Raw genomic sequence first — 14,137 nt, 5'->3', positions numbered from 1 at the left:
TGTGGTCAATAAACAATACCTTTTATTTCCCCAAACAGCTTTCTCTGACAAACAAAAACAGAGATTACTTTAGAACTCTGCCACAGACAAATGGTCCACTAATTAAACGGATGAGAATAAACAAACAAGATGTCGCTGATTTAATCAAACTAACTTTTATCTTACAAAATATGAACTTGCTTTTTCAGTTAATCACTTAATGATGATTACGACATTGTGCGGCGCTGTCCTCTAATTTGGAGATTTCACAAGTGGAAGTCAGAGAAGCGCAGTCTGAAGTTTCCTTGCAGATCCAAAAGGATTGGGCCGCTCTAAGCGGACTGCTTCCTAAAGAATGAGGAGCGTTTGGTGAATCACTGGGTTCAGCAGCACTCCCCAAGGTCAAAAGGTCAGTGTAGAGGCTGTGGCTGGTCAGACTGCAATATAAACATATTTTCCAGTAAGCACGAGTTATTACGTCGTCTCATCTGATGTGTTTAATGACAAAAAATTATTTTCTTCCAGTGTAGATGGATGCTTCAGTTACTAACCTCCTATTTTATATTCATCAAATGTAGGAAAAATGTAAAATCTCTCTTTTACCAGAAGTGAACATTTACTTATTTCTCATCTAAAGTAAGACCTGAATTTGCCATCAGTAGCAGATTTAGATTGAAAATTATTTTAACCAAGACGTGTTTCAGAGGAAAAAGAGATAGCAGTAGATAGTAAAACAATGCTCTCTACTGCTGCAAAGCTAGCAGTAGAGAGCTGCTAAAATAAATTTTTTTTTTTTTCATTTTGCATTTCAGATGGCATGTTAAAAATTAGATATACTCTTCTAAATAATCAATGAAAAACCTTTTGTTTGTATTACAGCATCCAATCCTAATTTTTTGTATAATTTGTAATGTTTCAACTGGTATTTGGATGATTAATCTTTCAATTTGGGATCCAGATCTTTGAGGATGGACGGTATCCTTGCCATCGTCCTAATATTTTATCTCCCTCTCCAGATCCTCTAACAGATTTAAGTCAGGACAACGAACGGAGATGCACCGATAGGAGAATTTGGGTCTATAAACATCAATATAAACATTGCTGTTATGGCTGATATTTACCAATTTAATATTTATTTCTCCACCTTTTGACCCCATGAAATAACCACCACACCACTGACATTGCTTCACTGGTTCAGCTCAACGCCTCACAATCCTGCACGGCATCATTACCACCAGATGTGAAACCACGGTCCACCTTTTGCGTGGTTTCACAAAGTCCTTCCGTCTCCAAGTACTGATGAAGATTTATTGCGGATATTAGCTGTATCCCAGCTCCAAAACATCGTATTCAGATGACTGAATTATCTCCCCAGTCACAAAGTTTTGCAAGGGCCAACTAATCAGTCATTCACGTCAACCAGAAGTGTTCAAAAGAAATAAAGCATGAAAACTCCCAGCTTGACCTCTAATACTGACTGGGACTACATGTCTCTACCCTCAACATTATCCCATGTTAACAAATATATATATATATATATTAAATGGTTTGTGAGGAAACCCCAGTGGCGCTTTAAGCAACAGTCATGCCACCATTATGACACCATCAAGGTACAGCCATGGTTTATACAGTTGCAGCTTCAAAACCACAAAAAGTGTTTGCTGTAGTCATTTTGTTGTTCAAATTTCTAGCTAATACCAGAAAGAGTCAGTTCGCACGACAGGTTATTTATTCCACCGTCAAGTGTTAGACCAGAGTAACGGACCCAGTGTGTGTTGCTGCACACTGTCAGACAAGCTGGCTGGAGGAAAGGAGCTCTCATAAATTTGTCTTTGTTGAAAGAAAGTTGGCTGTTTAGGAATACTTACTGTTGCAAATAAACATGAACAACTGTGCCTTTTATGCACTACACAGATAAGATAACTTAAAAGAAATGTGCTCAAAAGCTGTGATTGAGTGTAATGGCGAAATAAAGAAAGAGAAAGTCAGACTAGTTCATCAAACCGGCTTGTTTTAGTACCTTTTCTTTATGTTAAACTATGCTGTCTCATTTTTCTGTTATCTTTTCAGCAATACTAAAATAACTAAGAAAACAAATATATCTATAGCAACATTTTAAAATAACAGGGTTTCCCCCCATTTATTAAAAGCCTGGCGGGGGCACTAAAATAAATAAATTGCTTATTTATTTGAGGTTTTTTTTTTAATGATTGCTTTTAAAGAAAACAACAAAACAAAAAAATGTTATAGTTGGTGTCTAGGTATTAATCTTCCAATCAAGTTATATTTTCAAATTTCCTGTCAACTTTACACATTTTTTAATCCAAAAACGATGCGGACCGCTGAATGACTGACTGCTTTGGGCCCCAAGCACTGGCCTTAGCAAGTTTTCTGGGGGAAACCCTGAGCCGTATATTTTATTTTTGTCATGTTTTTCTTATTTAGCAAATAAAACATGTAAGTGCTGTATTTTTTGTTGATGTTTATTCAATATTTAAAATATAAAATCTCATTAAATGTGGTCCATCATACTGCAAAGAGAGAGTCCTGAATAGAGAGTCTGACTGTGGCTGAGATTGATTAGGATTTGGATACTAATGCTGGTGTACGTTATTCTCTGTTGTGCCACACAGCAGCAAATAATAATAATAATAATAAGTGCATGATAAGTCATAAAAGTGACAAAATCTCCATTGCAGAAAGCTGCAGATGGAGGGAGTTATTGATTCTGAACACACAGCGCTCCTGATGTGTGCCACAGTAGAAAGGAAGGAATATTCTTTGATGAACCCAACTTTTCAACCATCGACCTTTTCTTGTTTCCCAGCAAAACATCTCTAATACCTGAAATAATTCAACGTCCTGGAAAATATGCCGAAAGAAAAATGTCTTTTCTCTCTCTCTCTCTCTCTCGTTCCTCCAGTTGGAAACAAGCAATTGAGCTCCACACTGCTGCCTTCCCATGTCCGTCTCAAATGTGACATGTTTCCACAGCAACAGCACTGTGCAACTAAATCACCACAGGAGTTAAGGAAAGCTCCGTCTCTGCGAAAACCACACAAAAGTCGATGGCTGCAGACAAGCGTGTACTCTCGCGGGGCAAGAAAAGTCTGATGATAATGGAGCTCGAATGGCGCTTTGACTGGGCGGAACATGTAGAACATATATCACGTTGCCTGAAGTGACAAAACATGTTTGTTATCTTTGTCTGGCAGGCCGACTGGTGAGCCTCCCTGAATACTGAGAACATGGGTAAAAAGGCAACAAACCGTCTACAACAGTTTGCTCCAGATGTTTCGATGCTAAACACCTCTGTCATCTCTGGAGCAGAAGAAACATGCAACATCTGCATCAGGTTTGGCATTGTGTGGTTTATCACATCTGTTTTTGCGCTGCTACACATCGTAACTCCATTTATCAAGTTTTTTTTTTTTTATATACATGTATATATTTCCCTCTCTTTCTGGGTTGGCTAAAAACGCTTCACATCTAAACCTTTACATCTTAAAAAGCTGCGTGCAGCATTCACGAGAACAGCAATCACACAATCTGACATTTCCACCTGAACTTCTCATTCTGCTCGAACTGGGAATTAAGTGCGGCGATAATGACAACGGCAATAAAAGAAATAGGCAGGTGTTGAAAGGATGTAGGGAAGCAAAGACGAGGGCCTGTATCATTAGGGATTAACCTAGCCAGAGGCTCTACAAATAGACTGTCTCCACCTATAAGCTGCCTGCACATAGACAGTCATTTGTATTGCCAGGTTGCTGCTGCAGCAGCTCCGGAGAAGAAAGAAGACAGTTCAAAGGAGCTAAAGGCGGATCGAGACTCCTCTCAAACAAAATGCGATGCAACAGGACATGTTGGAGAGAGCGAGCGGTCGGGCGGCGGGGTTAACAACATCAGAGGCTTTCATGAGGATTTTATCGGAGATGACTGCACGGCAGCTTTATGCATTGATTCAGGATGTAAAGTATTAAACTATACAACCAGGAGCCTAATAAATGAAAAAAGCATGATCGCCTCTTTCTAATGTCCTGGGGATGGATTTTATTTAGCATGAGGGGAGTTTTAACTGAATAAAACAACCCTGGAAGTGTTTAAATCTGTTTCAATGTCCTTTGGGACAGTCCCAACTCCAGGTGGCTACAAGATTCAAAGCAACGCTCAATAAATATGAAGTCATAACGCTCGCTTAGGTGCATGCAAATTTAAAAAAACAAAATATTTCACTCAAGTATGATATAATGAACATGATAGGTCATAAGTTCAAGCTTCTGCAAACTGCTACAATATAAGCCAGGATGTTATCAATCCTATTAGTTATGGTTCTTGAAAGCAAGTAAGATATTTGATCTGCTTAAGGGGAGAAAAAAAAAGGTTTTCACGAAACATCTTCACCGACTTTCTTTGCATATTCCATAAAAGCCGACATCATAAAAAATACTGAGAGTTTTACATTGAGCTTTTGAAATATGTGGCTGGCTCTTTTTCTCATCATTTTGTGATGTTTTATATAGCAAGTAAAACTTTATGACGACTCATTTCCACAGACAGCAAAAAATAAATATATTTTATTAAGAGGATGTGTTATGATCAGGGCAAAAACTGTTTCGCTGAAACGGCAGATGATGGAACGCAAACAGTTGTTTACACACATTATAAATCTCCACACTGTCACAACTGTAAATTTGCAGACTTGGCAGCTACAGTGGTCAACATCACAGCTAGTTCTGCTCACACGGAGAGAAAAACTCTCTTATTTTGAAAGGTCAACTTTCCTCCATAAAGTATGAAACAGAATTAAAAGTATGATTATTTATTTCCAAACAAAGTGAGAGAGAGGAAGTAGATAAATCACTGTTATCGTAAACATGGCGGGACTTTATGAGTGCTAATGCTTCACCAGTATGAAAACGTCCAGTTTGATGTATCGGCATGAAACTTGAACCGAACGCCGACCTAAAGCAATCAGTTCGTTTAAAATGCATGGCTGGTGTAACGAGGATGACAAATCCACGGGAACCAATGACTGTGTCAATGGCTGCCAGAAAACACTTTGAGTCTTAGAAAAAATACGTGCGTCTAAAACCGCACATCTGAAAATAATGATGGTCTGTGGAGGCCAGAGCAATTTCAGCTCTCTTACAGAGACAATGTTACCATCAGCACATCACGTTTAGTTTCTTTCTGGACATCTTTCTGTTACACTCAATGCCTATTCCACGCTTAACGCTCACCGACCTTTGCATATTTTTCTCTGTTCATATAATGTTTGAGTGTGTGTGTTTCTTTGTCAGAGATATTGTGAATCTCTATGCGATAAAGAGTCTTGTGCATCATCGATGTTCAGGACTTTGTGGCTCTAACACCTAGGGACATATTTAACACTTTGTGTTTAAATTGGGAAGAAAGCAAGAGTGAATAATTGAGTAACAGGGTTTGTTTTTTTTTTAACTACAAATATTTTCATTAATTTTCCGTTGGGTTTTTGTAACATTTATATTTTTATACAAAACAAAACAGTTTCAAACCCAGACCGGAGAATGAATTGGTTAGATGCTTCTCTCTTGGACAAACAAAACCCACAACGATCCACAACTCTAGGCCTGTCACGATAGCAAATTTTGCTGAGCGATTAATTGTCTCAAAAATTATTGCGATAAACGATAATATTGTTTGAAGACCTTTTTACACTGATTTAATGGAAATGACATAATAATGCATGCGATTTCTTGCCAAAGATAGATACACTTTATTTTCAAAAGGACACTAAACACTGGAGCTGATAAACAAAATAAACAAAACAACCAAAAACAAAAATAAAATGGATTCTCAGTTTCCATTAACAAAAAACGCACTTGGAAAAAAAAAACTAAACAATATAAAGTAAAAGTGGAAATAAATACTGCATTCAATCAAAAGAGTGCAGATTATGAAGTCTGTATACTATGTTGCCCTTCAGTAATAATTAGATTTAAATAGAGAAGATGGGCACATCGACTACCTGATGCAATATTTCACACTACATGATTTTTTGCTCCTATTTTTCCCCTTACAACAATCTTAAAACGTTGATCTTTCTAAGATTGTGTGGTGTGTTACGGTAGATCTTCGTTCCTGCTCCGATCTAAATCAGGGTTTTTCCCCGACTGGGATCTTAAGGCAGCCTGTTGAATGTGACAGGCAGCCAATCAGAAAGCGCGGATTCTCCTCCGCACTTTCTGAGGGGAAATTACGGAGGGGAATCCCAAACAGCTGACACGACGCAACACGAAGTCCAGCGGACATTGGAGATGATATGTGGAAACAACATTAATGTTTATTCAACATGCAAAGAATATAGAAATGACAAGAGGAGGAGTTGGAGCGAAATTGCTACCGCAGTTGATAAACCCGGTAACTTTTCAGCTGTTCTTCGTTAACGTGACGTAAATAGGTTATAATGATTTTCATTCAGTCAGGACTTTACGCTGAAACTAGCCACATGCATTGCATGTAGATTGTAGTAAAGCATTGATTAATGCCTGGTTTTAAAATTAGTTAACTGAACTTGTAGCCATTATTTTGTGCCCATTGTTGGACACCACACGGCAGGAACGAACCCGATCGAACAGTTATACCTAGGATTTCTGTCGGCTCATGTGTGGTCTGTCAGGTTTTGAAAATGGGCCGACAATCGGCCGACAGCTCTAAGGTCGTGTCGTGTGCGCTGGGCTTTACACTAAGGAAATGAGGAAGGAGGGTCAGTGGAGAGCACCGGAGTTGAGCCTTTTTTTATTCAGTGTCATTAACAGAAAGAGAAAAAGGCCGGAAGAGACGATAATGCCGATAATTAAAATGAAGTCGATAGTTTTAATTTATCGTACGATTAATCGATTTATCGTTTATCGCGACAGGCCTACACAACTCTTAACAAAATTGTAACATTTGATGTGACAAAACAAAAAAGAAAGGATGTTAAATACATATCAGCCTAACGAGTCCTTTATTTGTCTGATCTTTCTTTTACATCCTGTCCGGCGATGTGGCACTCAGAATTGAACTGCTGTCTGAGTGCCAAGAAGTTCGTCAGTGACATCGTTATATAAACTTGGATTATAGAAATTACATTGGGTTTATTTCAAATGCAATGGACAGGGTGACAGGAAAGAAAGGCAAGAAGAGAGAAAAAGAAAGGGAGCAAAGTATGGCAAAAAGTTTAAGGAGAAAGGAGATACAAACAGATGAGGAAAAAGCAGAAAGTGAATACGACCCCACAGAAGTCTGCTTCTACACCTGCAGGAAGAGGGAAAAAACAGAACCGAGAAACTACAGCGAATAAAAAGAAAAGATACAGTGCACAACATTATCAATCAAAAGCAAATGGCACTAATTAATTCATGATGTGTATAGTGGCAACCACAGCCCAATACGGAGAGTGCCTCTGTAAACAACTGAATCCAAACACCTGTGGGTGCGTGTGTGAGGAAGCATGCGTTTTCTCCAAAACTGATATTTTATCTTTTAGATCATAAAATGAGGCAATCCAAGTGGAAACATTTTGCCATGCTCATTTTTGTTTGTCCATAACTCTTTTCAGATTTGAAAACAACCTACTTAAGTCGAACCATATGCCAGAGTATTTTGGGATTGAGTAAAAGCTCAATATCCCACGGATGGGTCGAAATCATAGACGCAAAAACAAAACAAGACACAGCATGGCATTTCAGCATAAGCAAATTGCTATTTATTTATTAGAAATGCAAGTCTTCCATCCTTTAAACTAACTTATGCAATCGGTTGGGTTTCAATGGAAAACTTTTTTTCCGCCACTGCTTTCGATGACAAAGTGAATTTTATTCAACCATCTGAGGATGAATTCAAACGGTGCGTAATTAACACGTTGCTGTTGTTTAATCCCAACTAGCACAAGACAACCTTCGCTGCAAACCCGCTCTATATAAATATCGGCCAGGTCAAATCTAATCGGTGCAAACCAATAAAGAACACGAAGCCAGTTGAGCTGACATAGAGAAACCGGTGTAAGAAAAGCTCTAAAATAAGACAATCGATGAATTAAATCATCCTGGAGCTCATGCAAAGACCGATCGTGGAATAACGGGAGCGAGCAGCCGGCGCACCGTTACACACACAGGTGTGTTGGATCATCAACAGGTAAACTAAACCTCAGGCTTATTGGTCCAGGCCAGGTGAGCTGCATCCACCTGCAGGCAGACTGGGCCTCTGCTCTTAAACGAAGCTGCGTGTCGATAACAATCTCTGGGTTGTAGATAAGCCCATAATAATGAGCGAGTTTTAACTAAGAATTCACAGGTGTGAGGAAGCTGCTCTCGTTATATTCAACCCGCCTCGCAGTCTGGAGGCTGCCGCCGCGTCAAAACCGCCCCGGCACGCAGGAGAAACTCGTATAAAAAAAACACAGTTTTAACTCCTAGACACCGAGTTGCAACCGGGAGAAGTGACAGGCGCCCGGGAAGGAGATGGTGCCGCGGAGGAAGACCGTCCGTTTCAGCCAAACCAGCGCCTCTCAACATCAACATAAACATGTTCGCAGGAGCTGTTGGCGGATTGAGGGGGAAAAAAAAAAGTTTCTGCCGCGTTTCGGTGGGAAACCTTCAACCCGACAGGCTCCCAGCCCTCCCGACACTCAGTCCGCTCCAGAACTGCACGGAGCCACAGTGATATACTGCAGGACCGGCTTAAATTTGTAATAATTTCAGGCTGCGCCTTACCTTCAGGTCCGCACTCTCCGCCATCTTCTATTTCTGTGCGCAGGCGTGCTGAGGTGTTGTCACATGACTGGGACGCGCAGAGGGGATTCGTGAACGCGCACAGAGCGATAGTGGTGGGTTCAAGAGCACACCTGAACATGGGAAAAACAAAAATCTATCGGTCTGTCTTGTCTACTTTTTAACAACTGCAACAAAAAATACATTATTATTTTATATTAATATATATTTTACCTATGCAAAGTTACTGGCTTGTTTAGTTTCAGTACAGTCGTTTTATTGGTAAACCTGTGAGGTGAGAGTGAAATTGTTATGTCTGTGTCACCTTTAGTTATGTAAGTTACTTAAACAGGAGCTTCACCATAATGACAGAGGACAGCAACGATTACGACTAAGAGCAACAAAATAATTATTTATAAGCTAATAAAACCGCAATGTTATATGGTCCAATAAATGCAAGTTGTAAACCAATCTATCAATGTAATAGGCTTGTTTGAAAAATGTGTATAAATCATTGTCTTCCTGTAGCTTTTTGGTTTGCGTCCAGCTTTCATCGCTTTGCATCCAGCTAGCTCTACCACCTTTGTCCAAGAGGAACAACAATGATGGAGTGAAATACTGCAGAAAGCACAAAGATGCACAGCAGGAAACGGCTTTGGATTTTCAGGGTCGTGTGGGAGATAATTTGTCCTGAGAAGAAAAAAAAAAAGTGAGATTTGATATGTGGCTGGTGTGGCGCTCACAACACCATTAAGCATTCTGATACAATCTCTGTGTTGAGCTGCTTCTCATCTCATGGAATTGGTCCCAGCGCTTCACAAGATCACTGCCAAGAAAAAAAAAAATAAAAATGTGATCAAAAATCCTCTGAGAGCAACTCGTGATGAACTGTGCAATCTGCTAGCATGATGGAGCACCATGCACTGAACCAAGAATAACAAAGTGAATCAAAGAGCAGAACCTTGGAATTGTGCATCCTCTCTCTCTCTACTCTCTGCACTTTGACCCCTTTTTAACAACACATCTTTTTTTATTTCCTGCGGTCAGTTCGCTCAACACATAAGCAGAGCTTAACAACTCCAAGAAACAACACTTCTCCTAACTTTTGCTTCAACGTCCACAACATCTAGATTCTAGACCTTTGCGTATCATAGATGCCTTTTGTCGTTTCTTCCAGAAAATTGCCAATTATTTTGTCCATACATCGATTGCTTCTATACAACACTCTGTTGTTTCGTAATGTTCTGTGCACCTGTGTCACAAAAATGTCTCCCAAACTGAACAGTTTCTCTCACGTGAACATCAGCTTTTACTGATCATGTCTACAGTTGTGCACAGCTTTACCCACAGGCTGCTTCTAACGTTCGTTGGAAATAAATTTGTGCTTTCTTCTGCCTAATGTTGTGAACAAAGAGGAACAGCAACGAGCAGTAAAAATGTAAAGCATGCTTATTCAGTGTCTGGTACTCATTTAACTCACAAAATGCAGCTATCTGTAACTTGCTGTATCTATTAGTTTTCAAATGGCTGTACAAATAATGCAAAATGCTGTCTAGAGTATGTTTAGTCAGTGTCACCAAGAGGAGACTTTTTGCAACTAAAAAAACAGGGCAAACAGTTGCAATGAAATCATAGCAAAGCTATTTGAATATATTGTTCATAAACATGTAAGAACTTTTCATTCTGATGACATGATTCTCGCTTTTGATGAATGAAGAATCCACTTTGAGCATTTTGCAAGTTATCAGCTAGGCTTTGCAGTTCATAGTTTTTTCAACTTGTCAACTTGTAAAAGTTTTGACATGACAAAAATTAAACCTTCTGAACTGTTTTCAATTGTTTTGTTTTCCCTGTAGAAAGTAAAACATTTAAAAGGCACAGGACCCAACATTGGTCCTATTATCTAGATTTTTGGTCATGACATCTGAAAAGCGATTTATCTTTCTTTCACTAGAAAGGTGTTGAGATATAATGGCGACAACGCGCAAATATAAATTACGTACTGAGTTGCTTGAACCATTGAAGGCAGAAATAACGTCCAAAAAACTAATCCAACCGGATTCAATCGACTGAAACTACAATGAAAATATTTCGTCAACAATCTTTTATTGCTTTCACAAACTAAACTGAAACTAGCTAAAAAGCCAAGTAGAATGAGAACAACTATAATGAAATGTTAAGGTTTTTGTCAACAAATAAAAAACAAGACCACAATATTGTATGGAGATGAATTTCAGTTGTCTGAAAAGATGGGACTAGTTGCTTGTAATAACTAAACATTTCCTCTAGGTGTTATGGTGTCACATTGTACGGGGTCATAAACATTCACTTTTCAATGATCTTTTGTTTCTAATTATTTAAGTAAACTTAGCTGACTCACTAAAATGCAAAACAAATGAAATTGCATCCTAGTCAAAAGTCTTTGACTAAAAGAAACATTAAAATGGCCCGTCAAACTTTACACTGATACCAACATGTTGAAAGGATTTGGCTCTTTTCAGAAACTTCCTGAGAGCGCCGGAAAGTTTCTCCTGAAAGTTCAAATTGCAAAACTAGTCACGCCCTTGAGCTGTCATTTTTCTTACCTTACAACCAAAACTTAAATGCAAAATTTGGGGGACAACCTTGGACTTTCTGTTCAATTTCAAACGACAGCCTCTATCAAACGACCTTCAGCACATTTTGCTCTTTGACAGCCAGTTTCTGACTATCCTTCATGCTGTGGCTCAACAAGCCGAAGGCCACACATGTTTACATGCTGCTTCAGACCTTGGCCGTTGCATGGCGTTTTCTCTGCCTCTGTAAATAGTGGAACAGTTCAATTCTTTGCAGATCAGAGCTGAGAAATATTTTGGGTCTTTTTGATGATTTTCCAATTAGATTTAAAAAAAAAATGTTGTCATTGTAATGTTTTCCGTTTTTTTATATATATATAAACACAACTACAAAGAAGGTCTTTGGTAAGCATGAATATTTAAAGTATTTTAAATATTTTAAGCCTTCATTTGTTTTATTCACAATTTTTCAATTTGGCTCAAACTCAAACTAGGAATCTTCCTGTTATGGTACCTCTACATTTCAGTACACTTTCTGATGTGGCCAACCAGATATTTATGGAGAAAAAAAAAACAAAAAAACAAACTATTCCTTGCTTTGGTTTTGGGGGCCAGTAGGGGGCGCCAAGTGATTTCAAAAGAGAACAAATCCAGCATGAAGTGAATCCTCTAATCCTGCACACTTCCCAAACATTCACATCCCTGCTTACTGTAATAGGATTGTTCTACCACGCTGCACCGAACTTTATAACACTAAACACATTTTGGCTTTGAGCACAAATCCATTATGAAAAAAAAAAAAATGCACAAAGACTTATTGACAAACCAGTTCTGTTGCTTGGTTCAGAGAGAAGAAGCCTCATTATGTCACCATGTATCGCTGCCATCTGTTGCATTGTTGATGCCCAGTGAGGGGACAGGTGTCCACTGACCACAAATGATTACAGAGCAAATAATCAATCCACATCCCAGGGAGCAAATACTGTGAGACCGTGATCCAGAAGCAAAAATAAAGAGTTATTCTTCTTATAAAAATGCTTGATATGACTGTGAATGGGATCCATTGATGCACTTAAAGTTAAACACGTAGGCCTGACGTCAAACAAATAAACTTTGGGGTGTGCTGTGGTGGCGTAGGGGGTTAGCACGCCACACGTTTGGAGGCCTTGGTCCTCGTTGCGAGTTCGACTCCCGGTCCTTTGCCCCATGTCTTCCCCCATCTCCTCGCCCTTTTTCCTGTCGTCCCACTGTCGCAAAAAATACACAAGCGCCGCAAAAACTCTTCGGAGAAAAAAAAAGAAAAAAAAAAAGAATAATTTTTATCAGTGCACAGATACGTGACAAAAAAGTCTATGTCATCGTGTAATCAAGACATTAAATGCAATGCAGTCAACTTTGAATCAATCCTTCTGATTAAATTATACAGCAATGAAGTGGAAGATAACAAAATTGTTCATGGCATAGTTTGTATGATGCCATTCATATTTATTGGTAGTGCTGGTAAATATTTGCAAAAACCTACAAAATGTATTCATCTTGCATCGCTGAACAAAATCTCACACTGTAAATTTTAGAAAAAAAGAAAAACTCAAATAAAAGGTTTATTCTGTTCAGAAAAAAATCCCACATTAACATATAAAGTTTTGTTTTCATCTTTCAATTACTGGTACCACAGTTAGCGGTACCACAAACTCCTGCTTAAAATGTTAATAAAGGATTTTCACAATTGTGCGTCACATCAGGTTGATCTGTGTCTCCTACGGCTTTTTATCAGTAATCCACAATTTCCTGTTTTTCTAGGACATGGCTGTCCACCGCTAACCTGTACAACATGTTACAGGTTACAACCTGTCACATGTAAACCTCAGCCAGGTTTACATGCGACACACCTGATTCAAATAATCCGAATTGCTCCTCAATATGTCAGAGTCCACTTCTCCAGTCTTACATGTTCTCCAGGTAAGACTGGAGAACATGCCAGTCTATAGCCCTATAAGAGCTGATTTATTCCTTGCAGTCCACTGTACTCTTTGTTTGACTGTAAAGACAGTGCCATGTACGGCTCACCAGGGTCACTGTGGAGATTCAGGTGCAGTTCAGCTTTTTTGTGGCTGTGCTGAATTGGTCGTTTTGTCTCCAGCCAGAGGGTGGCACCAAACACACACTATATTAAGAAAACGATGGCTTACAAGAGCCTGGTAAAGGAAATATGAGAAGAAGAAGTCAAAAAGGAAAAAGACACAGCAAAGGGGAGATGTGCTTCTTTCCCCAAAGTGGATCATTTATTTGTTTTTGTGATTTTCTTTTCTGTCTTTCACAATGTAGAAACCATCACATTGTCACCCCATAAGGAGCCAAAGTGTTAACTGTACATCTCTGAGTGGAACATGGTTGATCGGCTGAATATCGTACCAATAAAAGCATTTGCTTTTGCACAAGGTCCAAGCAGACACACACCCACACACGGACACAGCGAGACCTTAAGATGGATTTGTGTTAATATTTAGAAAATGACTCAAATAAGCATAGCTGCTTGAACAGAATAAAACATAACAAATAAACCATCACAGCTGGAGCTGTTGGGAGAGAAACCTAGTTTATCTTGCAGCCACAAAGAGACAAGCAGAACTCGGGTATTAAAACCTCAAAGCTTGCCGATGCAGCAAACAGTGCAGTGCAATGCAGTCAACTTTGAATCAATCCTTCTGATTAAATTATACAGCAATAAAGTAGAAGATAACAAAATTGTTCATGGCATAGTTTGTATGATGCCATCCATATTTATTGGTAGTGCTGGTAAATATTTGCAGAAACCTACAAAATGTATTCATCTTGCATCGCTGAACAAAGTCTCACACTGTAAATTTT

The 14,137-nt window shown here is 38.9% G+C and overlaps 1 protein-coding gene across 1 annotated transcript in view; it reads right to left on the bottom strand.

Annotated features, from left to right (window-relative positions):
* LOC116718425 (E3 SUMO-protein ligase PIAS1-like) overlaps positions 1-8,805 on the bottom strand; it is a 67,106-nt gene extending 58,301 nt beyond the window's left edge. Inside the window, exon 1 of the mRNA XM_032560330.1 lies at positions 8,718-8,805. Coding sequence (XP_032416221.1) covers positions 8,718-8,741 — 24 coding nt within the window. The 5' untranslated portion in view covers positions 8,742-8,805. The remainder of the gene's footprint in view (positions 1-8,717) is intronic.
* Positions 8,806-14,137: the final 5,332 nt, after the last annotated feature.

Source organism: Xiphophorus hellerii, chromosome 4 (genome assembly GCF_003331165.1).
Source record: "Xiphophorus hellerii strain 12219 chromosome 4, Xiphophorus_hellerii-4.1, whole genome shotgun sequence".
NCBI lineage: Eukaryota > Metazoa > Chordata > Actinopteri > Cyprinodontiformes > Poeciliidae > Xiphophorus > Xiphophorus hellerii.
This window is presented reverse-complemented; position numbering and strand designations above follow the sequence as displayed.